Below are 25,397 nucleotides of genomic sequence, written 5' to 3' on the forward strand. Positions count from 1 at the left end.
TTTATAACTTAGATGAGTTATTGTCTGTCACATTCAAGGGACACTGTAAACCTGCTTTAAGTGCATAGGTCAAACAGTAAATACTGGTCTTCATCGCTGAGTGTCCATATTTCCGGCAGTACGTGAACGTAGCAGTAACATGCATGGTAACCGGGGTGGTTCTATGTTTGATAGAGCTGGGCGTGGGCTCGACACTCCTCATCCCTCTGCTCTCTGTGGAAGCACATTGTTCAACGCGGGCTCATTTTACTCAGAACCAATGAATGCATTGGTGCATTTTAGCTACTGAAAATTAAACACGTTATCGGGTAGAATAAGGTGCAGATATCTGAAGACGACGGGAAACGGACCAGGACCATTTTATTTTTCTTCTCATTTCATTGGAGAGGCCACAGAGTTGAACGATTTTTGTTCTTCTCCGGTAGACGAAACGTCGCTCTTGTCGCTAATTAGACCTCTGCTTGTTGTAAGTATGCAGTGCACATTCCTGTGTCCGAAATATGTCGGCAGTGACTGTTTTTGTCTAGCCAAAACGTTCTGCTTTAAAAAGCTTTCAGTGTTTTGGGCACCACTGGAGGTTGCGGTCCACAGTTAAAACATGTTAGCTAGCTATCATAACATTTTTAATTCAAGCCCGGCGAGCTTTATCTGTCGAGCTCAACAACTCATGCTTGCTCTTTATATTGGCTACATATACGGGGAACAACATGGATTATGGATTTTGCATACAGTATGTTGTTTTTAAAACAATTATCTATTTTTGATAAACAGCCTTGAGTTCGTGTGTTGTAACTTGGTTATGTAGGCTTAACATTAGACCGCCCTAAATTCCCCTATCATTTCACTTTAGAAAATAAACCGAATGTATTCAAAATACCAATATTGGGGATTTTACTTTCTTTGGCCTATGTTCTTGTCCAGTGGAAAGACAGTGTTGAATATGAGGTTTCTGCTGCCGATAGTGGCCACACACACAAGTAACGTCAGGGTGACGCCCCGTCACACTGAGTAAAAACAGAATGTATCACTGCGGAAGTTAGAGTCCATTACGAGGCATTTAGAGAGCTGACTTCTGAATGATTCCTCTCTGCAAGCTGTCCTTTAAAACTGTTTAGTATGTTTAAAGCCTATATTATGGTTAAAACAGCACTAACGTTGAATTGGCCATGATTGAAATGATGACCATTGGAGCTGTTACACTAGAGCAGAAACGATGTACTCATCCTGAACTGAGGTAAACATGAGGCAGAATGAATTGTATTCATCTTAAAAAGTAGTAGTAACAATACGTTGGTGCCCTATTTAAAAACAAAGCAGAAAGGTGTTTGACTTTGTCTATTGTTGGCTTTTGTGGCATATTATTGTACCTGACTGCTGAGCAAAGCCTCATATAACACATGTAACAGATAGTTTTTCCAGGTTGGAGTACATTGTTCTACATGGATTCCTTTAAGGCGGTCTAGTGGGAAGTTGACATCAGCAGTGTCAGAAGCATTCAGAGTGAAGGCAAGATTCCAGGCAGCTGGAAAACAGCTGGAGATAGTCCGGCCAGTGATAGAGGTGCAATGGTAATCTCTTGTCCCCTCCTCTGAACAGCTGGAGCCTGGGTGGTGCCCAGCTGCTTGCCAAAACAAGTGGACACTTCTGGGTACCAACTATTTATAAAATGACAATGTTTGATACTGCTTTCATCTCAAGGTGTTGTTTACCTCTGTTGACATAGCCTATTGTAGAGCTATTGTTGTATGTTAAGCGCTAGCATACCCCTGCATTTATATTGTACTTACATCTGTTTATGTGAGGTTGGTTGTTGTGATTTTTTTATTTTTAGAACTGACTAAGCATTTGGTGTCAGTTGGACAATATTCAACTGTTCCCCTGAATAAAAATAAAAAAAGGCCACTGATGACTTTGGGGGTGTTTGGTGTCTGATTATAAGCCCCGTGGCTCCTCTGACTGGCAGGCCTTTGTGAGGAGGTCAGATGGCCTTTTCATCTCTGCTGCTGCCTCCACCGTCTCACCCTACTCGACAAGCTGAAAGGATGACCCAGTGGGGAGAAGGTCACTTGTTCTCCAGTGCCAGAGCGGCTTGTTAAAGCACACGCAGAAACTCCTTATATACATGTTTGTAAGGAAGAAAATCTGGAGAGGATGCATTGTTTATCAAAGGATTTTCTCTTAAGATGTTTTGGTATTTTCACTGGCTTCCTACCCCATAGTGCTGTTTTTCTAAAGAGTCTAACAGCTACATACATCCCTGAGTTTATAGACTTCATAAGAATTGCTTAAAGTCTCCCTCACTTACTTGTGTTTCATTGGTCTCAGAGAGCAGGATAGTGATTCCTCAGCTGCCGGCCGGTCAACACTTGTGTTTGGATGCTGTTTAGGCCGATGATGTCATTGGAGAGCAGTGGGAGGGTGCGGTGGGCTATAAGGATCTAGGATGGGTCTTGGAGTCTCAGTCTTCGACCGTGATGCCTCCCTAGAGAGGGTCTCCTTACCATCATCGCTCCATTAAAAATCTATTATCTCTGCACTGGGCTTGTGGCTCTGCCAGTATGGATTCTTTAACCAATTAAGAACTTTAATGGAGAGCAGAATGCATGTTGAGGAGGACTGCCATGCCCTCCGTCTTGGGGCATGTGTTTGGAATTGTTTTCCAGGTTATAGAGAAAGTTAAGAGATGAATATTTGCTGCTGTTATCAGAGCCATGCATGCAGCCGAATTACCAGCGAGAAAGCTTGAGAATATTTTCTTTATTAATTTCTTTCTAAATGTTTCAGTTTCCATTTCGACCCCTCCCTCCTGTGGTTTTCTGTGCCCTTGGCATATAGTAAGAGAAGCCCTCGCCCTCAGACTCTCTCCTCCCATCACCCCTCTCGCTGCTCTGTACTCGCACCCTCCGTAAGCTGTCATGTAAGATTATCCTCTTGGTCCAGGCGGGGCTCTAGGGTTTCAAAACGAACTGTTAATTTCCCAGGCTGGAGGTGCCGAGCTATAAATACCCCTAAACACAGACATAGTGCTGCCTGTTGGTCAGAAAAGGAGAAAAGCTTTCCAAAGGTTTGGAGAGTTTATATTATGTCGACTTGTAGATGACACAGCTGCTATGGCTGTCTCAATGTCAGGCATGTAAACAGTGGTAGCTCAAACGAACTTTGTTCTCCATTAATGAGCTGATGTGTTACTACAAGTCGCATTGCTGTGGGATTTTTATTTTTGCAAGACATACATTGAATGAAGAGCGTCACTGGGTTCTGCATTCACAAATGCGGCCAGCTTTTTATTTTATGAGGCAAATAAGGACAGGTTAACCATTCGGTGACTGGTAGTACTGTAAGAAGTGTTGAACACAGTACATCGGTCTTCCACTTTAGTTACATTTGTAGTAATATATCAAAGTGTAGAAAAACTTGGTTACTAGTACAATTCCTGCATACAAAATCTTACTACAAAGGTATTGGTGTCATTTATGAAGTAAAATAGCAATACTAATTCTGCACAGGCCCATTTTAGAAAATAAGAAATTATATTACATTATTTTATATTGTATTTATTGCTGCATCATCCCCAAAAATAATTTAATTAATCTTTGAATTAACTTTAAAAATGATTGTTGATGAATTGAACTACTAATCTGATTATTCTCAAGTAACTAAAGCAGTCAAATAAATGTAGTGGAGTTAACAATACAATATTCTCTGAATTGTACTGGTTTTGAAGTATAAAGTATCAGGAAATGGAATGTGAGTACTTGATTAAATGTACTTAGTTACTGTTGAATACTGACTGCAGTTGAGGACATGACACAGTTATAGGGGATATAGGATAACCATCTTCGTGCAGAACAACAACAAAAAAACGTTGACAAATTGTTCATGCTTTGTCCCCATGTGCGAATGAAATATGTGAAAAGATTGATGCATGATGTTGAGTGTGATCTCCAGAGTCTCCGTCCTCATCCCTCCTTTCTGCGTGCACAAAGGGCAGCTCTGTGTGAGTCCCTACTGACAACAAGTGGCCCTGAAAAAGCGACAGCATCGTGCTATCAATGATTAATTTTGCTATTCATCTCCATATGTATGTGTGGATTATTAATCAGCAGCTGACTTGGCCTAGTTTGAGAAGAGATGGCACTTGTGTCTGTTTTCTTTCCTCCAGTTTCCCAGTAGTGTGTGCAGTGTGTTAAATCTGCATTTTAGGCTCTGCAGTTCCGTGGTTTGGCAGGTGTACACTTGAGATCTGGTTATGTGGAAGACATGTGGAAACCAACCGTGTCAGGTCTGGAGAGCTGGGGGTGTTGGGAGAGTGCAGGTGTCACTCTGTATTGTTTGTATCTGTGTGCGACCTACATTTAGCATCAAAACAGTTAAATTCAGTGCACTTTATTGGCATACGGGTTCATGAACTTGGAATAGAAAGAACTTCTAATTAGGATTGAAGATTTGGATTAATATTGGTTACTAAAAGGCATGTAGTTGTGTGCATAAATATGTCACGATGGGCATTTGTCATAAACTTGACATGGTAGTAAAGCACACCATCAGCTTGAATGAATGAGTAAAGCTTGTGAGTATCCTGAATGTATTGGGATGATTTGATTAAAAAGATAATATTACTTTTCGTACAGATTTACCATATTTATGGTATCAATGCTAGCGTTAAAAACCATCACTATAATCAATTAGAAACATGAATGAAACTTTATTTAGATATGTGATCGTGTTAAGTGCCATTAATCAAGGAAAACTACAGACTGACACTAAATGTTTGCCCATTTTGATATTATATATATTAAAATTTAGAAAAATCTGTTAACAGTATATCAGCCAATTTAGGTTCAATAGGAGAAACACATTACAAAAATAAAAAATGATGTAAGCAGTCTACTGAATGGGACATTCAACAGTTTAAAAAGAAACCCTTAAGTGCCCTCTGGTCGAAGCTATGTAATGGCTACACCTTTTCGAAAAGACCTCAATCTTTGGCATTTCTGTACTGAAATATGTGTCTGAGCTAATAATGAAGGTAACTGTTAGTTGATGGCACACCCCTCATCCCTTTGAAAGTCGACATTCTCTTCTATCCCAGTGACCAATCTATTTAGCATCCATGCTGTTTCCATCACATTAAGCCAGCCCTGATGTGAATCCTCGCCCTGTCTCCAGCCTGCAGTGACCGAAGGTGTTCCAGCGTCCGCCCTGCACCAGTCTCTGCACAGCTGCTGTTTATTTGGTTAAAGGAGGCTGTGAGGAGCGATGCTGGCTCTGCGGCTCTGCCACGCTCCCTGAGCTCCAGCACTGTGCACCAGGTTGATTTATTTACAGTGAGGGAAGAGGAAGCTAAATGTTTGGCCCCAAGATTGACGGGTCAGGATAATTCCTTTCCTGTTGTGCTTGAGAATTATAGCAGTGAGGGTGTTTTTACGAGGAGGCCATTGTTGATATTGGGGACGGTGTTCATTGCTACCTGTTTCATTAAGGCGTGCAATGGCTTTCGGGATCATGGATGCGTTGCAGGAACATGTGTGTGTGTCTGTCTGTGTGTCATTGAATGAGAGCAGCTTAATGGCTGTGTCTTCAGTTAGCAAGTCTGCTATTCTGTCAATCATTAACATCAGTGAGCCAGTCTCAGTCCTGGCTAATCTTAGTCTGCCCTCACTTGAGCACAGTCACACACACCTCAGACACAAATAACACTACGTTTTATACACTGGTGCATGCAGATTCTCCTAGAGACTAATAGCACAGGTGCATGTCTGTTACTCATGACTCCCCATGACTGATTTTATACCCGTTATGCTTTTGGATGTTCTGCATGATGTCCTTTCATGAAACTGTCATGTCACCTCCTTTTCTACAAGCTAAAGATTCACTCTGTGTGTGTGTGTGTGTGTGTGTGTGTGTGTGTGTGTGTGTGTGTGTGTGTGTGTGTGTGTGTGTGTGTGTGTGTGTGTGTGTGTGTGTGTGTGTGTGTGTGTGTGTGTGTGTGTGTGTGTGTGTGTGTGTGTGTGTGTGTGTGTGTGTGTGTGTGTGTGTGTGTGTGTGTGTGTGTGTGTGTGTGTGTGTGTGTGTGTGTGTGTGTGTGTGTGTGTGTGTGTGTGTGTGTGTGTGTGTGTGTGTGTGTGTGTGTGTGTGTGTGTGTGTGTGTGTGTGTGTGTGTGTGTGTGTGACAACACACTCGAGCAGGTGAGGCAGGTTAGTGATTCTCGTCTTGATCTCACTTAAGGAGCATTCAGCAAAGTGAGACGCTGACGATGAGCAAGCAGAGATTTGTAACCCTGTGTGATCTTATTTTATTCAGAATTAGGTCATGAGTCATACTACTTTTAAGAAATAGAAATGTAAGTTTGCTTTGGCTGTTGGGTGTGTATGCAGATCTAGATAACGGGGATAATATTGTTCCAATGTCATTACTTACATTTGTGTTGAAAGTGGCTTTTACAGTGTCCGTTTAAAATGTCTTAAGTCGGGTTTTTTTTTTTTTGTCACTACTTTCAAACAGAAAGTGAAACTAAAATGCCCCTCCTGGGTTTCTAGTGATTTTCCTCTGAGCGCTGATATGACACCTCTGTAATGACATCATCTTGACCAGTCATTGCTGATGTCAAACTTAGGCTATAACCACAAGAGGCTCCTGTGGTTGCTAAGGGCCTCCAGCAGTGTGTTAGCTATACTGTTGGTCACAGTCGCCATGACTTGTATGGTATTTTAGCTAGCAACATTTCCATTTAAGCTTTATGTCTTTTTGTGACTCATCATGTCTACACTGGTACCATGTCATTTCAGGGTCATAGATTTGGTAACCTTGTGGTAATATTGCACCGAGCTGAGTCACACTTTGCCACTGTATGTAGTGGAAACACCCATATGACTTCTGCTAGCCGTTGACTCAACATGCCTGGAATTTCAGTGTCCAGCAGTGTTGGAGGTGATGTCAGGGGATCAGTGTGTGTGTGTCTTTGTGTTGCCCTGTCTCTATGCATGGGCCATGCACGAAGTGTGGTTCCAGCTGACTCGATAGTTGACATTGTGATGCTATCTTTGGCATAATCTGCAAAGTCCTACATTTTTGAGCATGCCTGAACTTTCTGGGAAAATTGGATGAACTTTATGAGGTGGTAAAAACGACTTGTGAGCTGCATCATCATCACAATTACACTAAACTAACTTAACAAAAGCTGCTTTTATTAATAGGTTTCTTGGATGTTAAACACTGTGAAATGTGAATTGCTAATTCATTTTAAGTAGACACATTTTCAAGTTTCAAGTTCAATCTGCTTTCTGTTACCCCCTGTGTCCATAAATTCATGTTTACCATATTTCTTGTAGACTTTTTGACAGGTTTCTTTAATAACATGCCTTGATTTATAGTCAGGGCAGCCTGTTACATCAGCTAGACCTGTAAAGTGGGTTGAGTGGGTCCATAGGGGACAACTGCAGGCACACCTGGAGTTATACAATCCTCTTTTAGGCCTCTCGTTCTGTTGCTATGGATTGATCCCTATGGAAGAAGCAAGGCACACTAACAAACTGCTCATAGAAATAGCCTAGCTTTGTTTAGTAAAAAGTAAATAGCAACTGTTGAAAGGATTCTGCAGACTCCTTTTAAAAAGATTTCACTTTATAAATCTTTTTTTTTATTTGATCATTTTTGCTCTGGCATCTGTCACCACAACTTCAAAGGAAGGCATCTGTAATGTGAAGCCTGAGTGATGAGGACCAGTCTGCAAGTGTCATGCCCCTTCTCCCTCGCCGCCTCTCACCCTCTCACACACACCCTCTCTGCTGCTCACACTGAGCGCGAGAGTATTGGAACATTGAGTACCTTCAGCACATTTTTCACATTCCCCTTTGAGGGTCCCAACCTTAGCCCCCACTACACACGCACACTGTAAAACACACACACACTAACCTGACTGATGTTTCTCTTCAGTGCTAAGCAATGGTTGTCGACCACCTTATGGCAGTCCTGTGACATAGAATAACTTGTCTGTGAATGTCTATTGTTCTGTTTCTTATCAGAGTGCTAACCTGCACCTTCCTCTGCCTTTTCTCTCTCCAGCTGCGGTGTGTGTGTGTGTGGTGAGCAGCAGCGGCAAAGATGACGGAGTATAAGCTGGTGGTGGTGGGAGCTGGAGGCGTGGGCAAGAGTGCACTTACCATCCAACTCATCCAGAACCACTTTGTGGATGAATATGATCCCACCATAGAGGTATGACGCTCTTTTGCCTTTTACATTATTATTATTACGGGGGGGCTATCGTATTGGTAAAAAGAAAGGATCCAGATCCCCAATATTTAATTATTGTGTGGTTAGCCTCAAGTTTTTTTACATATTAAAGTGAAGTCGTGACATGTTTTGTACAAATGTCCAATCCCACGGTCTTAGCTGACCGATATTGTCTGGAGTGGACAGCTCACTCTAAATCAAGTTAATTTAATTTAAATAATTGAATGTCTGTAGTAATTCTCCTAACAATCAAGCTGGGTAGACATCCCTCATTTTCTTTTTGAAGAAATCTTTCATCTGCCTTTCAGTAATTCTTATATTTTCATGGAAATATTGACAGAAAAAGATTGCAGACATTGCAAAGAGAAGAGGGAAGTCAGCGAGAATGTGGTCTCCTCTCTTTTTCTCCACTCTCTCCCTCTCTTTCTCACCACGCCTGCCTCTGGCCAGACAATGTCCTTTTTGTGTATTTGCATTCCTGGCCCCTATGCTCTAACAAACAAAGGGACGGCACTCCATGTTTTTGTGGCTGTGTGTTGGAAGGCTAAACATTGGCTCCGATACCCTGCTCCTCTGATCTCTAGATGAGCATTCGACAGAATTAATATCACATTCCAGTTGATACACACGTTTACATACAGACACAACTTACCACTGAGTGGCCAAGAGCCTCAGTGACCCGCAGCTGCCTCAAATTCCACCTGAACCACGTTTTGTGTCTGACTTTTGTTACGGTTTGCTCACTTTCATGTTTTTACCACAACTTGAAATGTTTTTTTCTGCAGGACTCGTACAGGAAACAGGTTGTGATTGACGGAGAGACCTGCCTGCTGGACATCCTGGACACTGCAGGTCAGGAGGAGTACAGCGCCATGAGGGATCAGTACATGAGGACAGGGGAGGGCTTTCTCTGCGTCTTCGCCATCAACAACACCAAGTCTTTTGAGGACATTCACCAATACAGGTGTGTACGAGTCAGTCATAGATAGGAGGGTGTAGGGGTGCAGTGGCACCAACAATCATGGCATAAATAACGGCAAGATGTTGGCAACATTATAATGACAATTATATTGATATAGGCATTATTTAACACTCTTACTCATTGACTTTGGAAACCTAATTTTTTTTAACTTTTAATCTAATTAAACTACAAACATGTCTTAAAATAAATGAAACTAGATAAATAATACATTCTATATATTGAAATGTAATTTAAACCCAAGAAATATTGTAAATACACTTGCTCTAACAACTGAAAACTCTTTGTAATTTGTAAATATGTACAAAAATAAATGTAACCAATATTATATAAAGATGAATTATAGCAAATATATTGTAATTCACGGCTACAACCTACTGGATACTCTTTGACACACACACATTTTGGTAACCTGTATTCTTTATCTTGTTTTAATAATCATTGAAGTCCAAATCCGTACCTAAAGATAACATTTCCCCATCACCTGTGTATTTACTGGAAAGATCACAGAGCAGCCGGGGTGGAGTTCAGACTCACCAAATCATTCCTGTTAGTTCTCTTCTAAGGCTCTGTGTATTTGTAAATGCAGTGTGTGTTGCAGGGACTCCCATGGGGTCTGGAGAGAGAGGGGTGTGTATACGTGTGTGTGCCAGCTCTCTGCAGTAGTTGGGTGATGTCATGCTGTAGCGTTTAACACGGCTAAAGAAAGCTTAGCCCCCAACTAGAGGATTACAGCACGATGCCAATGAAATCGATCCTGACTCAATTAGAGGAGCGGGGAGAGGTAGCACTTTCAAGGACAGGGAAGGAGAAGGGGGGGGGCGGTGCAGCTGGAGATGACAGTGTTCTATCTCTTTGCCACATTTTGTCTATCTCGTCCCATTAGACACCCACATCCCAGTGCATGGGGCAGGTAAAAGAGGCTGAATATAACTAGACAGATTTGGTGTTATTATTGCACACACAAACACTGGTTTGACTTGCTGCCATTGGCTATTTTTGGCTTAACTGTAACACAACTGCTGATTTGACTGCAAAGTCATTGTGCAACTTGTGAAATCCTGCATGGATTGGATGCTTGAAAAGATGGTGGCACGGTTGAGCTATTTTTAAAGATCTGACTTACGAGTAAAAAATAGAGGCATTTTTGCAAAATGGCCACCTCACTGTTGGCAGTACCTGTGTAACAATTGGGAAATGTATGATTTGTTTCCTATTTAATTTACCCAGTATTAAACCATATGCACCAAGGTATTAGGATCAAATCTTCCTTTAGTGTTTGCAGTCAATCTGTTAGACTTGAAATGCCTTCCTCATCAGCAAAAAAACAACTGATGTGGTCATAAACACCATTAGCCGTGTTGACTGCAGATGGGCAGGGCGTGCTGCATCCTGCTGTACTCGAGCTGGGGGAGAATGAGCTGATAGATTGATCTGACCCACTCCTCTCACTCAGTTCCCCCTGGCTGCCTGGTGTTTGGTGCTGGCTGCTGTAGTGATGAGGTAATGCTGTTGCCTGTTGTCCATCCCTCCCCCTCCCTCCCTTCCCCTCCCTCCTTCAGCAGTGCAGCACAGCCCAGCACCGGTGGGCCCCGGCTCCTCCTCAGGGTCCTAGAGCTCCCCGGGTGGTTGGCTCTCCAGCGGTGGGGCTGCTGTTGTTTATGAAGCAGGGAGGATCCCCAGACTACACAGATGTCCCTGTGACTGAGTGCAGGGCTGGGGCGGGTTAAGGAAAACAGACAAAGTTCTTATGGCATTTTTCTCTTTCTGCAATTCACAGAGAACAGATCAAACGTGTAAAGGACTCGGACGATGTTCCCATGGTGCTTGTGGGAAACAAATGTGACCTCCCGACACGCACGGTAGACACGAGGCAAGCCCAGGAACTCGCCCGCTCTTACGGCATCCCATACATCGAGACCTCTGCTAAAACACGACAGGTGAACAAGAAGCACACTCCCACAATACCACACTTTATTTTCTTTCTCCCTATCTCTGATATTTCAAACTACCTGTGAACGTAACATATATTTCTCCCATCTTTACAAGCCATGAAACCCACATTCAATGCACATTAGCCCTCTTATAATACTGTATTAAACACGGTATGTTTTTTAGTATGGGCCCTGTATTTTTTACATTTTGTACGTGTATTTTCATGTGAAAAGCAACTAAATGTCCGCAGTATGATGTGATTTGTGTAGCTGGAAACATTTTATTATCCCAAAGGCAATGACTCAGCCAGGTTACCTTGGCTTAAGAACAGCTACAGTATTTGAAAGGCTTCATAAGGAAGGACAAGTTGCCGCACAGCTCCCACTCTGTCTGACTCACTGTCACACACAGTGAAGGTACAGACTCCTGCATTCATCATGGTTCCTGCAGAAATGTGTCAGTCAAAAAGAAGAGTTTGCAAAGCACGACGTGAATGACTTCTTTTTACCTATTATGATTTCCGACGTCTGAAATATCAGGGTCGCCATGGTGATGTGGCCAGGCCTCTCAGGGATGAGTACACCGAAGAGCCATGCTGTCAGTTGGAAGAGGTGCATGCAGTGCACTCATAATTGACCGTTGAAAGTGCCCACGTAACCTTTTGTGTGTTGTGTGTCTACAGGGAGTAGAGGACGCCTTCTACACGCTGGTTAGGGAGATCAGACAGCATAAGCTGAGGAAGCTGAACCCCCCCGATGAGAGCGGTCAGGACTGTATGAGCTGTCGCTGTGTGGTATCGTGATGCAGGTGAGACACACATTTATTTTTCTTCTCTGACAGTTAAGTTAAAGGGGAAGTCGCTAAATTGGTATGCTTATACAGGAGCTCGTCTGTTTATGCAAATGAGTGCCCATTGAAAGTAAATGATTTTGTATTATCCTTATATATTTCTTTTTGTACCTACTTTGCAACTTATTTTTCTAGATGGTTTATGTTCACACCACCAGATACCAAAGCAATAAACTTGATTCTGATTCTGATCAATGTTACAACTCAGTTTCACTTTTCCCCAGGAGTATAAATGTAAAAAGAGCACTAACGTCTGTCCCCTTTTGTCATTTCCTTCCACAGCTGACTGTTGCACGTTGAGGAGAAATGCTACAGCGCGTAGTGGCAGCATGGACACAAAGATAGAAAGATAAAAACAACTCAATGATGAAATATAAACTTTTTTCAAAAAGAGGATGATTGAAGCAAAAGCGCTCAAGGAAACCACCAGAGCTGACTGAACCGTAGACCTTCATGGATAAGGAGGATTTGGACTGTTGCCCATGTGGCTACCTGAACTAGCACGGTTCCGGCCCCCTTTTCTTGGTCCGCACGTGGACTTGTGAGCAACACCACTAATGACTCTTTGTCAACTCCAGTGTGGTCCTACTGGGTAGCTCAACACATTTCCTGCTAACTTATTGTTTTCAGTCTCAACACTGGTCTTAATTGGGGTCTTTCTGACCTCCTCCCACCTTGAAAGCCTAATCCCCCCCCCCCCCCCCCCCCAATGCCTGCCCACTGGAAGGACTGACTGACTAACATGGAAAGGACTGGAATGGACGTTCTGTTGCCCAAACACCTCTCATATGAATAACCCCCCCCCCCCCGTCCCATTCTACCTGTCTTTTGATTTCCCCCTTCGAATGGCTGTGTAGTCTCTTCTATACTGGGTCCAGGGGGCGGGGGCTGACATGAGAATGACTATAATTGTGTTGTTGTTTTAACAGTTAGCCTAGCTTTTTGATATGGAACATTTTATTTGTGATTTGCAGAATTTGAAAGTCACAGAGCAATGTGTGAGTGAGGGTGTTTATTCCAGATGGCACCTTGTTTGACTTTTGTTTTCATGGCCTGCCTGATGTAGTTGGAATGTAAAGATAGATGCATTTCCAGAATGCAACCACCTTCTCTCTCTGCAGATGTTTCCTTTGCTACAGTCTTTATGAAATAATAGTAACAGCTATTGGCTAGTGCACGTAGGTTCTGGTGCAATAGGATTCTTTCCTGTCCAATTCACACGAAGTATTGGGAATAAACCACCTCTCATTGCTTCTTGTTAGCCTTTGGTTTAGAAGGGCGGAGGGGTACTGTGCATGAAAATCTAGTTCTTGTCACCTCTCCAGTTGCTACAGCTGAAGAGGTTTCCTGTAGAAATAAGAGGAAACCCTGCACTTGTACAGTTATACAATTAGGTTATGGATGCTTTGCAGAGTGTAACGCACATGTCCTGCCTCAGAGTCAAACTTCAGATTTCCACACACCATACTATCCTCAAACTGCTCATCTTTCTCTGCAACCTCAGCTCTATAACGGAACAATAACAGGTCAGGTGCTAATCATGTCGGAACCATATTTACTGTATATGTGGGACTATTGTGTGTAACAGGTGATGGATATTTGGTTTTGGGAGTGCATCGCTTTGTTTCTTAATACTGACCCAGCTTGTGCTCTCCACAACTGCATTAATTTGTTGCCTATATGAAAAAAAAGACTGCTCTGTGTTTACTTTGCCTTATCTGTTAGCTAGTTTGTACCTCATGTATGCAGCGAGCGCTAGAGGAATCTAGATGTTTCTGTGATCTGTTGGCTGCATTGTTTTGTTTGTTTGGTGATGTGTGCAACTGAAGAAAATATAAGTGAGTTGAGTCAAGACTTGCGCTGTATAGAATTTGAAAGGCAAGTCCCTGGAAACACTACACTGTTTTTTAATTTGTTTTAAAAGGGGGCTTTCTGTAATGATGTGTATCTAAATGTGATTCTGTTTTAAAAGACTGAAAAACAACAGTTAAAGAGCCCAGTATAACCCAAGTTGTCTTCTGAAATGTCATTCCAAATACAATGGAACATGTGAGGTTGATTACTAGAAATGGTTAGTTTAAAACCAGATTATTATTTTTTAATTCAGAGAATTGGTATGATAACATAAAGAGATCCAGACACTACAGGGAGGTTTCTGCAAACCTCAAAAACATTTTAACATGTATCACGCACAAATCAAAGTGCTTATCTCCTACCTAGTTAATTTTGTACATTTTAAAGTGACTCTTTCCATCATATCATGGCTCAAAAAAATATGATCAGTCTAGTTTCTGTGTGGATGGTAGTGATCAAGTTGTTTTAATCAGTTAAGTGTTCATTTCTCTGCGTGGAGAAAAGACATGAACTGTGAATGTGTTTAGGTATTGTTTAAAAGGAGCCTCATGTTTCAAATGTACCATAACAAAATAATGCAGGAGTTGTTCCTCTGTCCCACTTTTGGCTGTGTTGTTCTAACTTTTATTTGTCATCCATTGTACTCAAACCTTTTGATGGAAAAAACGAGTGTGGCGTTTGTAACCTGTAACAACAGTCCTGGTAGTATGCTTGTCCTCTCCCTGTCAATCTTGAAACAGTGCATCCATGATAATACATATAATTCCACTAATCTATGTATTCAAATTCCTGTTTCATTAGAATATTGGCGTCATTTTGCCACAGGAAAACTACAGCCAGCAAACCACAAGTATACATGTCAGAAAACCTGGCGAGCATGACAAAGACTGTACGGACCATTGGGAGTTTTGCACAAGGATACAGTGGGATCAAGGGCTTGTTTCTCCCTTGCAAACTGTGGATGGAGGTGTGGAAAGAATGTGTGAAACTGTTTAGCTATTTAAGATGTATTTACTCTTTGAATATGTGGCAAATGTATTGCAGGACAGGAATAAAGATGTCAAGATGAATCTGTGTCTTTGGTCGCTCAAACATCTAACTCATGTCATTACATTTGGGATTTGCTGCCGCCTGCAGGCTGCTTTGTGTATCGTACAGACTATAAGACAAATGTAATAATAAAGGAGCTTATATCTAGCATAAACTCAGCAGAACTTTAATCATGTTCTAACCAAATAGTTCCTTGTTTAAAAGTGAGGGTGATTACTGGTTTACACAATGTTGGCAAGTACAGCTGTGATGAAGGTTCAAAGAACAATCATAAATGTTGCGTTTACACAAACGTTTTACTGTTGCAAAACACTATACTGTAACAACATGAGGAAGTGGTTTCTTAGGTAGAAGGGAGAAAAGAGGTGAGGCAAACCAAGGGAAAGCACATAAATGTATTTCCTGTGATCCGACAGTTTCATAATCCAAATAACAACCAAGCATGGTTCCTCTAAACAATGTGTAATACGTTTTTTATAAAGAACTACATTTGTATTTAGAAAGCACTGTAGCAATTGTCATGATAAATAATAATAATTTGTAAATGTGGTCACTGTTATATTGCTGTTCAAGCCATTAAACCTAGTTGTTGCTTTTAAGGTCACATGCTTTGCATAATTACAGGGCTGTTTTCTTACTGGATTCTAAAGTCATAAAAGACAAAGACTAATCCATAAACCAAAGACAAACAGGGTGGAGGGTTATAACAGTGTAGGCGATTAAAAGCATACAAGAAAAAGTGATATGTTCAAACTGGATTCTTCATAATCATGCCATACAACGAGCGTTCAATTACGAAAATGCTTCCTAAGGTAAGATTAATGATCAACAGATTATTCTCTCTTAGTCAAACTTAACATTTTAATAGTATATAAATAATCCATGTAGATTTGTAATGGTGCTCCCGGACCCATTGTATTCTTTTTATTTTTAAGACATATCCACGGAAACATGTGGCCCGTGAAATCTACGATGCATTGACTCACTTTAAAAGCCTTGTACCCTTGATGGATAGATACGGTAAGAAGGTCAATTAAACCTAACAATCTGTTGTTGAATGTATTTAACATGAAACTCCAACAAGTGACGGAAATTATATTCATGGTTTCATTATTTACAGTTTACAATGATGGCAACACAAAGAACTTGATGAGTCTAACTGGAACCATCCCTGTCATGTTTGAAGGTAACAATGACTTTGCATTTGTATAACTCTATGAAACAGCTACAGTATAAGCTGGAATTTAGTGGGGGAAGTGATCAATTTGAATCACAAATAATGATGATACAACTCATCATTTCTTAGAATCTACAAGATACAAATATATTTTCCCCTTTTTTAATACAAGACCAAACCTACAACATCCCGGTATGCCTGTGGATTGAAGAAAGCTATCCACAAACTGCTCCCATCTGCTTTGTCAGACCCACACATGAGATGATGTTAATCGGTGGACAGTATATCTCCAACAGTGGTGAAGTCGTGCTGCCTTACCTGGAGGAGTGGAAATGTGTGAGAATTTTAATTGTATCTTGTTTTCTTTGAAAATACTGAATGTAAAAAGGGATGGATGATGGAGTTATTACATCCTTACATTTGTTTGACTTTTCCTTTTTCCCATCAGGGTGAATGTGACCTACTGAGCCTACTCCGGGTGATGGTTGTCGTATTTGGAGACTTCCCTCCTGTGTGCATGCAGCCTCATCCAGAGCCTGAACAAGCCCCTTGTAAGTTATGCTTACACAGGCAGGAAGCTATCTCCATGTTGTTTCAAAACAACACTACCTATGCCCTAGATATGAGTTTATCGCAGATCCAAAGATCCATATCCAGACCACACCTGTTCAATGTCACTCTAGGTTCATTGCTCTTAAATGTAGAGCTGAAAACAATTTCCTTCTCTCAACATGTTTATGAATTTGTTGTGACTGATTCAGGCCTCTCTAAAATTAATAATATATTTATAGGTTGGCTGCAATTCCACAAACAAGCAGAGGTGCTTTCAAAGACTGATGGAAGCATGTATCTGGATTTAACCTGTGAAGATGATCTACCTTTCCAAGAACATGAAACCAACTGTTAGTCTTTGTGGAATTTTAACCATATTTGTATTGTGTGTGTTGCCTGTGATGGGGTGTTCAATGTGTAAAGTGTCAGATGGTATCCATTTGTTGTTTGGTTAATAAATGTATACAATTCATACAAATGGATTATAACATGATGTATGTATATTTTCCAATGATTTAGACTGTAAACTGGTTAAAACATACTGACTGGGTTTAGTTGTGAATGTATGCACCATATCATTTGTTTTTCAAATGAACATAATACATATTGAGGGCCTAGGTTTGAACACCAGATTTCTTAACAAGCAGCTCATAAAACGGTACCATAACTGCACCCAGTTTGTTTGCTTTTATTCACAAATGTTTCCGGCTTTTGACCAGTGAAGAGAAAATGTAACAATCCAAAGAACACACACATAGCCAGCCAGTGTATATTGAAATTATAATTTATAACCCAAACTGTCGTGAGAAGTGTCAAGTGATTGATTGATGCTGGTACTGTAAATAAAGAGTCATATCAAACATGTATGTGTGTATTATTGTGGGGCAACACATTTCATATTATTTTCCAACATGGTTTGTATAATGACTAAGTACGCTTTTGCACTAATATAGCCTATTTTGTGTGAAGGAAACTCACCTAAATAGGACCACGCCTTGAGAACAACTCGTCTACTGTTTACGTCATTTGCGTAGCGGAAACAGTCAGGTGGAATACCGGAAATTCCTTTTGTTTTCTATCGGATATTTGTTCTTCGGTCTCATTTTAGAACTCCTAATAAACTGTTTACTAAAGTTTCTCAAATTATTACATCTTGTCGCATTGACAACAGATACATTACTCGTGTTGGACTAGAAGGTTTTCTATAGACACCGAATCATTGTCTTAATTGTAGTCGGGCCCGAGGCTGGGCTAACTTTAGCCTAGCATTAGTCGTGCTAGCTTAGCGTGCTAGCTGTTAGTCTAGCTTACTTCGAAGCCATCCGTTCTTTCAATTTACTTATTAACAATAGCGGTGAAAACAAAAAGTGAAAACCATGGCAGTTGTCAACGAAGTTGTTCTGAAGAAAATGCTAAAGGTACGTGTTGCATCATTTGCTGGTCAACAGAAACGTTAGCACGTTAGCAAATGTTACCGATACCAAACAGGACACTATCGTTGAGCATGTTCACATTTCCTGGACATATGGAATAGGATCTGTATTGCTTAATAAACAGACGATTTACAGTACTTTAAATAATAATGTGGATTCTTTGAGATTCCTCGTACATATTATTGTGATGACCTAGATCCTACAGCCACCTAACGTTAGCTACACTTACGTATATGTTTAATATAAACGTTTCAATAAACAACCATTCCTATATTTCAGGATGACATTATGTGTCTCCTACATTTCGCTTGTACAGCATTGATCCCATTTGCTAGGAATACTTGTTTATCAACTGTTGCCAGAGCAATACTTAAACCACTGTTATAAGGATTATAATTAAGTATGTATAATGTATGTCTATCATGTACAAATATTTAATGCCACCCATCGTTGACTATTCTAAGTAACGTTTCAGGCTTGTTAATGTACATAATTAAAGTCCAATTTACATATTAAATTAAGCATTGCGTGTAGCTAACAATTGATGTGTTAGCTTTGAGGCTGCACATTTTCCTGGAATAATACAAATACATATGTATAATATGCCTTTAGCTTATACAATATATAGTTTTCGAAAACAAATATCTAAACAACTCTGAGCTATTATGACCCCATGGTCTAATGATCATCTCTGTAATATTTTCAACAACTCAAGAAATAAAAAGTTTCAGGTAGAGGGCCATAAACTGTTATTTGTCCTTGGAAGAGCACACTGCATTATTATCCTAGAATTAGGATATAGAAACTTCGTTATGAGTTAATACACCAGTAGATATTACAGTGTATTTTCTGACTTTATTGGCTATCATTTTATATCAGATATCCTTATAGTTCCTTCATTTGACACTTTATGAACACTCTGTTCTCTAATCTATTTTAGTTTTGTTACTCCTTATGCTAAGCTCTAGCACAAGACAAATATTTTGGACACCAAAATAAATGACTACACACCACACAAAATTACTTTAGGATTCAAATACATAACTTATTAGTTGTGGCAACTACGTCTGAATGAGTTACCGAAGTGTCTAAAATGTAATGATGTATACTAACATACATGACTTTTTCTCTTTCATCTTTGTGTTGTTATTGTCCAGCAATACAAGTACAGGGACCTGACAGTTCGTGAGATAACCAATGTCATCAGCCAGTACAAGGACTTGAAGCCGTTGATGGACGCTTATGGTAAATCGAGTTATACAGAGCTCATGGTTTTGTGTGGTTATATATTGTATGCTCATATGATGGCAAATATATACATTGTTTTCGTTAACCGACATGTCATCTTCTTTTATTTAGTGTTTAATGATGGCTCCACACGAGACCTATTGAGCTTGACAGGAACTGTTCCAGTGAGCTACAGAGGTAAGGAACGTTTACAGTGCTTTCTAAATACAAATGTAGTTCTGTATAAAAAACGTATTACACATTGTTTATTTGTGGGCGTAGATAGGTGTCATTTCTGTTTAGTTTGTCTGATTCCCTCACCTACTTTTTCTCAGGTGTGCTCACTCTAACTTGCTATTTATCTTGAACTTTAGAAGAAAAAAACCTTTCATCAAGTAGCAGATGCTTCTGTGTGTCAGCTTAGGAAGGCACCTGACGTATACAATTTCATATTCAGATGTATTTACTCTAGACTAGACATCGTATAAGTGTGCCTCAAAATAACAACGTTTGTCAAGTTCTGAGAATGTTGAGACTTAAAAAACATACAATGAAATCAAATTATAATATAGTGTGTGTTTTTCTCCCCTGTAGGAAACACCTACAACATCCCAGTGTGTCTGTGGTTGCTGGACACATATCCCTACAACCCTCCCATATGTTTTGTCAAACCTACCAGTGCCATGATGATCAAAACTGGCAAGCACATCGACGCCAACGGCAAGATCTACCTGCCTTATCTACATGAGTGGAAACATGTAAGTGTTTTTAATCATAGACTGGCTATGAAATGTTTAGAATGTGAAAATATAGATTGCTCATGTACTGATGCTATAGAGGTTTTTGAGGATTCACTGCATTATTTACATTTTTTAAATCTCTATAATGTGGCTCTAACTTACGAAAATCTGTACAGCAGTTGGTTTCCTGTCGATCATTTGAAATAGCATTCTGCATTTGTGGTCTTGCTCAATAAAAACATGGCCTCTGTTTGTCTTACAGCCTCAGTCGGACCTGTATGGTCTGATTCAGGTGATGATCGTGGTTTTTGGAGAGGAGCCTCCTGTGTTTTCTCGGCCCACAACACAAGCACCATATCAGCCGTTCCAAGCAGCTGGACCCCCTAACCGTAAGTGACTTACGTTGTTGTCGTAAACAGGGTAATATACACGTTTTTTTAATATAGTGTCAGGAAGGATAGAGTGACCCACAGACTGTTTTAACACAAAGTGATATGGTGCTGATTTACACTGAACACCAATCAATCAGAACACTGTCTTTAATGAGTCATGGCCACCCATTTTTTGTCAATGACTGTCTCAATAAGAAAAAGCGCCATTACAACATTTAAATTCATATGCATACATCCCTTTAAGAACATAATAACCTGCACAGAGGTAGGGTTAATAGCTTGAACTACTTTAAATGTAGCTAGTTGTACCAAACAAATTGCCAACTGTGAATATGTTCCAATAAACTGCTTACATAAGACTGTTTTCTAAAAAAATCCATTCTGATTCGTCTTCAATCGTTTTTTTACTGTGTTTTTTTCTATAAATGTGCTGTTGAACAGTTTTTACCAGTTTTTATTTTCATTTCAAATGTTGTATAAAGGTTAACAGAATTACAAAATATGTTAAGGCCAACCTAAAGTCCTCAAATAGATACAAAAAATAAACACCATTTTTTTTTTCACCTATTATCTTAAGGTACTTAAGAGTGAATGTTAAAATGTTTTTTTAAAACCATTGTTTGTGATTACATACCCATAGTAGTTGCCTAGAGAAATCAATGATGTGTGTGTATAATTCATATGTCAGTATTTCATACTGTGTCAGGAATCCTCATAAGGTGTATGATGGATATTGTACACCATGGTTTTAAAGAGATGCATTTATTTTCTGAGGCACTAGATGGAGCTCAGGTACTACCTCTTCATTACAGCATTGGAAAGGGAATGTGCTGGGGAGGCTATGGCGCAGTGGACTAGTGCGCTGGTGTTGGGAACAGGTTCAAACCCCACTGCAGTCAGCATGTCGTTGTGTCCCTGTGCAAGACACTTCGCCCCAAATTGGGGATTGTCCACAGTATTGAGTGTGTTAGTCGCTTTGGATAACTGACTACATAGTATCCTAAGATACTGTTATGTTTGGCTGTGAAAAAAAAATTATTATTATGAAGGGCAGACCATCTATTTGTATTTATTTGTTTTTTTTTAGAAAGGGGCAGGTCACATAAGATTGTATTCTTCTCCCTGCTCCTTTTCGCTAAATGGTAGAGTCATGTTTTGTGGCAATTATTGTACATTTGGTTTTGCGTACCATGAGCGGGACAAATAAAAATGAAATGACATAATGTAATGCTTTTCTGAGAGTGACAGAGAGACAGTATATTTGTCATGTATTGGCCTTGGATCTAATGTTCACACTATTTCTCTACCTCAGCTTCCTATATGCCTGGCATGCCTGCGGTCTCACCCTACAGCCCAAATCCTAACCCGGGGTAAGATGTTTGCAAAGCAGTTCAAAGCTCTCTACTCCAGCTCTCTAGCAAACAAACATTTCCTGGCATGTTTGTTTGGGTGGTTTCTTCTCCAGCATATCACATGGAGAATATTTATAAACCACTGTTCAACTGATTCCATTCCATATAGTCTGCTAGATGTGGGAAAAGGAAAAACAGATAGAATGAGCTGCGTTCTGATCAGTTATTTATTTTCTGCAGAGGCTACCCAGGATACCAATACCCAGGAGGCAACTCCTACCCAGCCACTGCTGGCCCTGCACACTACCCCAACCAGACCCCAGTTTCCACAGCGGGTACGTATCACATTTTCCGGGGTGCTTTATTTCTCTTTCCCAAGTGTACATTTTAAAGTTTAAAATTAGATTTTGCACAAATGGCACAAGCACAGCAAGATACAAAAGAAGATGTCATTTTTGTGTTATTGCTCTTGTATTGCAATACAATATTTGTATACTAACTCACCCCCACCCCCTCAAAAAAAGACAACAATAGAGTGTCCTCGTTTTCATGTTAGTTAACTCGTTATTAAGACCTTTGACCTTTTGACTTAAACTCTCTTGCCCTCTGTGTGACTCCGGTGGCATCCCGATCTGCCAGTGAAAAGGTCGTTAGTGTAACGAGAGTGGGGGGTATTAAAGGCCAAAGGGTAGAACAGATCTGAAGGGAAGGGCAACGTCCAACCCCCAGCTATCACAGTATCAACCTCACACAGTTCTAAATTTAGGATGGGAACAGTAACTCCACACAAAGGCAGACCTGTGATCTGCTGCCCAAACATCAGTTGGCAGTACTGCACTGCAAGGCAGCGGGCAGGAGGAGCTTTATCGCCTATATTTAGTCAAAGGGAAGATATGGGTTTAGCCCTTAGACCTGTCACATCTCCCGGCTGCATCAACTCTGACATTTGCAGTGCTGATTCCACACTGCACATTAGGTGGTCTTTACTTTGAAGACATCCAGCAGTGTTTTTCCACATATTGTAAATGGTAGTGTTCAGGGCGCTTTGATAACACTTTACATTTGCATCTATGAACTCGATGAATTCAACTCAAATTTCTGCTAAAAACTGACAAGAAATACATTAAATTAACAATTAAAATAAAATGGTTTTACAATTCCACATTAAACCATTTCCGTTAGCTCGTTTGAAATGGAAAATGAAATGGCTCAATTCAATTGGCCAATCAAATGGTTTCAGTTAAATCGCTTAATCAAATGGCTTGTTTCAGGACACCAATAAAATGTCTCAATCGGCTCATCAGAAGGCTTGTTTTTGTATCTGTTGTTTTCTGTTTTGTCTGCTCACCGTCTGACTTCCCTTCTTAACGTCATCCTCTAAAGGCCCGAGCAGAGATGGCACCATTGGCGAGGACACCATTCGTGCATCTCTGATTTCTGCTGTGAGTGACAAGCTTCGCTGGAGAATGAAGGAGGAGATGGACAGAGCTCAGGCGGAGCTGGACGCCCTGAAGAGAACCGAGGAGGATCTGAAGAAAGGACATCAGAAACTGGAGGACATGGTCTCGAGGCTGGACCAGGAAGTGGTGAGAAATCCTACATTTGTTTCAAAGTTGTATATCATTTGTTTTGTTCCTCTGACAATATGAAATGGTTTAAATCACAATATTTCTGCTAGTCCGAGGTTGACAGGAATATTGAGCTGCTGAAGAGAAAGGACGAGGAGCTGAGTGAGGCCTTGGAGAAGATGGAGAACCAGTCGGAGAACAACGACATTGACGACGTCATCGTGCCCACCGCTCCGCTGTACAAACAGATCCTGAACCTGTATGCTGAGGAGAACGCGATTGAAGACACTATCTTCTACCTAGGAGAGGCCCTCCGCAGGGGCGTCATAGACCTGGAGGTTTTTCTTAAGGTGACCACATCAACAACATAACTACCACTAATGTATAACATGATGTTTATAAAGTAAGGATGCGTTCAGACACAGAACTGATTTGGCCAACACACAATCATAATGTGCACCTAAAAGTGACAACAGACTGTGGGTGTTTATAATGAATAAAATGGAAGCCTATTTGTGTATCAGACAGATTTCAAGAGACAGACATTCACACACTTGATTTTAGCCTTAATGCCTCATGTTCTCTTTTGTTACAGCATGTACGCCTTCTGTCCAGGAAGCAGTTCCAGCTTCGTGCGCTCATGCAGAAAGCCCGCAAGACTGCCGGCCTTAGTGACCTCTACTGACACACTCTGACAGCCAGGAAACATTCATATCTTCATGCTCCCTTACTCTCTCCTCTTCCTCCTCTCATTATTCCCTTTTATGTCTTCTAGAAGCTGTCCTCTTTTTTTATCTCTATACAATCTGTTCTTATGAGACAGACTTCTGAACGGCAAACATTTAAAATGCAACATTTATGTAGAACTGGGCCGTCCCGTGTGGTCCAAACGTTCTCGTTGGAAATAATTTGTGTTTTTGATCTGACCAAATAATGATTTGAGATCTTAATGCATTACCCGTCATGACCCATTTGCACCAACAATGAGTAAAAGCACTGGGACAACATTGTGACCCAGGTGCTCCGGTTGACACAGAAACATGCCTAACACACATGACATACTGAGAGTGACGTGAGAGCCTAGTTTCCTCTGTAGTGTATCTGTGTTGGTTACTGTGACAACCTGTACATGATGCACTGCAGGGAGCTGGTTCTGTTCGCACTCCCTTTGCCAGACAGTCATTTGGCTAGTAAGCACAAATTGTTAGGGGCGTGTAGAGAGGGGCTTTGTAAAAAGAACCTATGTGTCCACTCTCCTCATAATGAAAAGGTTGGCCCGGGGTATAAATACCCGGGCCAACCTTTCAGGAAGGACATGGGGCTCAGCCTCAGGATTTAATGCTGTTCAAGTCATGTTCAGTAACCATGGAGTCAAGAGATCACTTTTCATACAGTACATACTGTCTTTTAATTGGTTCAATTTTGAGCTACTCTGCCACACTATTATTTGCATTTCCTGTTCAGCCGTCATCTGCTCAGGTCTACCCTCCAGTCTGACTGAATTAACCAGTCAATCTTGTACAGTAGTTGTTTCACTCTGGATGACAGACTTGACATGCTTTATTGTAATGTGTTACAAAGGAAATTCTGTTTTTCTTTACTTTTCTATGGTCTTTGTGCTTATTCTCAGTCCTGCTGAGAGGTTTAAGTTTTCAGTAAACATGGGAAAAAACGTTGTGAATAAAGCTGGAGCATTGGAGGGTACAAACAAATCAAAACAATATATTGTACTAATCAAAATGTTACTTATGTAAAGTTTGCAAACAGGTATCATTTAAATTAGCCTTTTACTAAATGCACTTTGAATTGTATGATAGATTATCTGCTGTTATTGTTTTTCTTGTTTCCAATTCAACCATAGACCACCTGTTCTTTTATATCTGTAGATTTATGTAAATCAGTAAAAATAAATGGAATCTGGTGTAGATCTCATTCTTTGATGGGTTATTAATAACAGAAATGTAAGTGTTTTCTCCGTTGCACACCTGTTGGCAATGCCAAACTACAGAAAGTAATTTAATATTTGTGAAGTAGCTGTAATTTAGAATCCAGTGGT

General features: G+C 40.5%; 3 protein-coding genes across 3 annotated transcripts; all 3 read left to right on the forward strand.

The window, feature by feature from the left end:
* The first annotated feature begins 161 nt into the window (after positions 1-161).
* LOC117545900 (GTPase HRas) lies at positions 162-14,920 on the forward strand. Its single transcript, XM_034215906.1, has 6 exons — positions 162-466; positions 8,066-8,215; positions 9,019-9,197; positions 10,993-11,152; positions 11,830-11,954; positions 12,279-14,920. Exons 2-5 carry the CDS (start codon positions 8,105-8,107, stop codon positions 11,947-11,949), a joined length of 570 nt encoding a protein of 189 aa, XP_034071797.1. The 5' UTR covers positions 162-466; positions 8,066-8,104; the 3' UTR covers positions 11,950-11,954; positions 12,279-14,920.
* A 780-nt stretch (positions 14,921-15,700) lies between these two features.
* Positions 15,701-16,984, forward strand: zgc:123278 (uncharacterized protein LOC641569 homolog). The gene is made up of 6 exons (XM_034215881.1): positions 15,701-15,712; positions 15,836-15,920; positions 16,021-16,086; positions 16,250-16,413; positions 16,526-16,628; positions 16,869-16,984. Exons 1-6 carry the CDS (start codon positions 15,701-15,703, stop codon positions 16,982-16,984), a joined length of 546 nt encoding a protein of 181 aa, XP_034071772.1.
* A 681-nt stretch (positions 16,985-17,665) lies between these two features.
* tsg101a (tumor susceptibility 101a) lies at positions 17,666-25,273 on the forward strand. Its single transcript, XM_034215874.1, has 10 exons — positions 17,666-18,047; positions 19,220-19,307; positions 19,422-19,487; positions 19,884-20,047; positions 20,292-20,418; positions 21,734-21,791; positions 22,014-22,108; positions 23,157-23,359; positions 23,452-23,691; positions 23,937-25,273. Exons 1-10 carry the CDS (start codon positions 18,006-18,008, stop codon positions 24,024-24,026), a joined length of 1,173 nt encoding a protein of 390 aa, XP_034071765.1. The 5' UTR covers positions 17,666-18,005; the 3' UTR covers positions 24,027-25,273.
* Positions 25,274-25,397: the final 124 nt, after the last annotated feature.

This window comes from Gymnodraco acuticeps, unplaced genomic scaffold, assembly GCF_902827175.1.
Source record: "Gymnodraco acuticeps unplaced genomic scaffold, fGymAcu1.1, whole genome shotgun sequence".
Lineage (NCBI taxonomy): Eukaryota > Metazoa > Chordata > Actinopteri > Perciformes > Bathydraconidae > Gymnodraco > Gymnodraco acuticeps.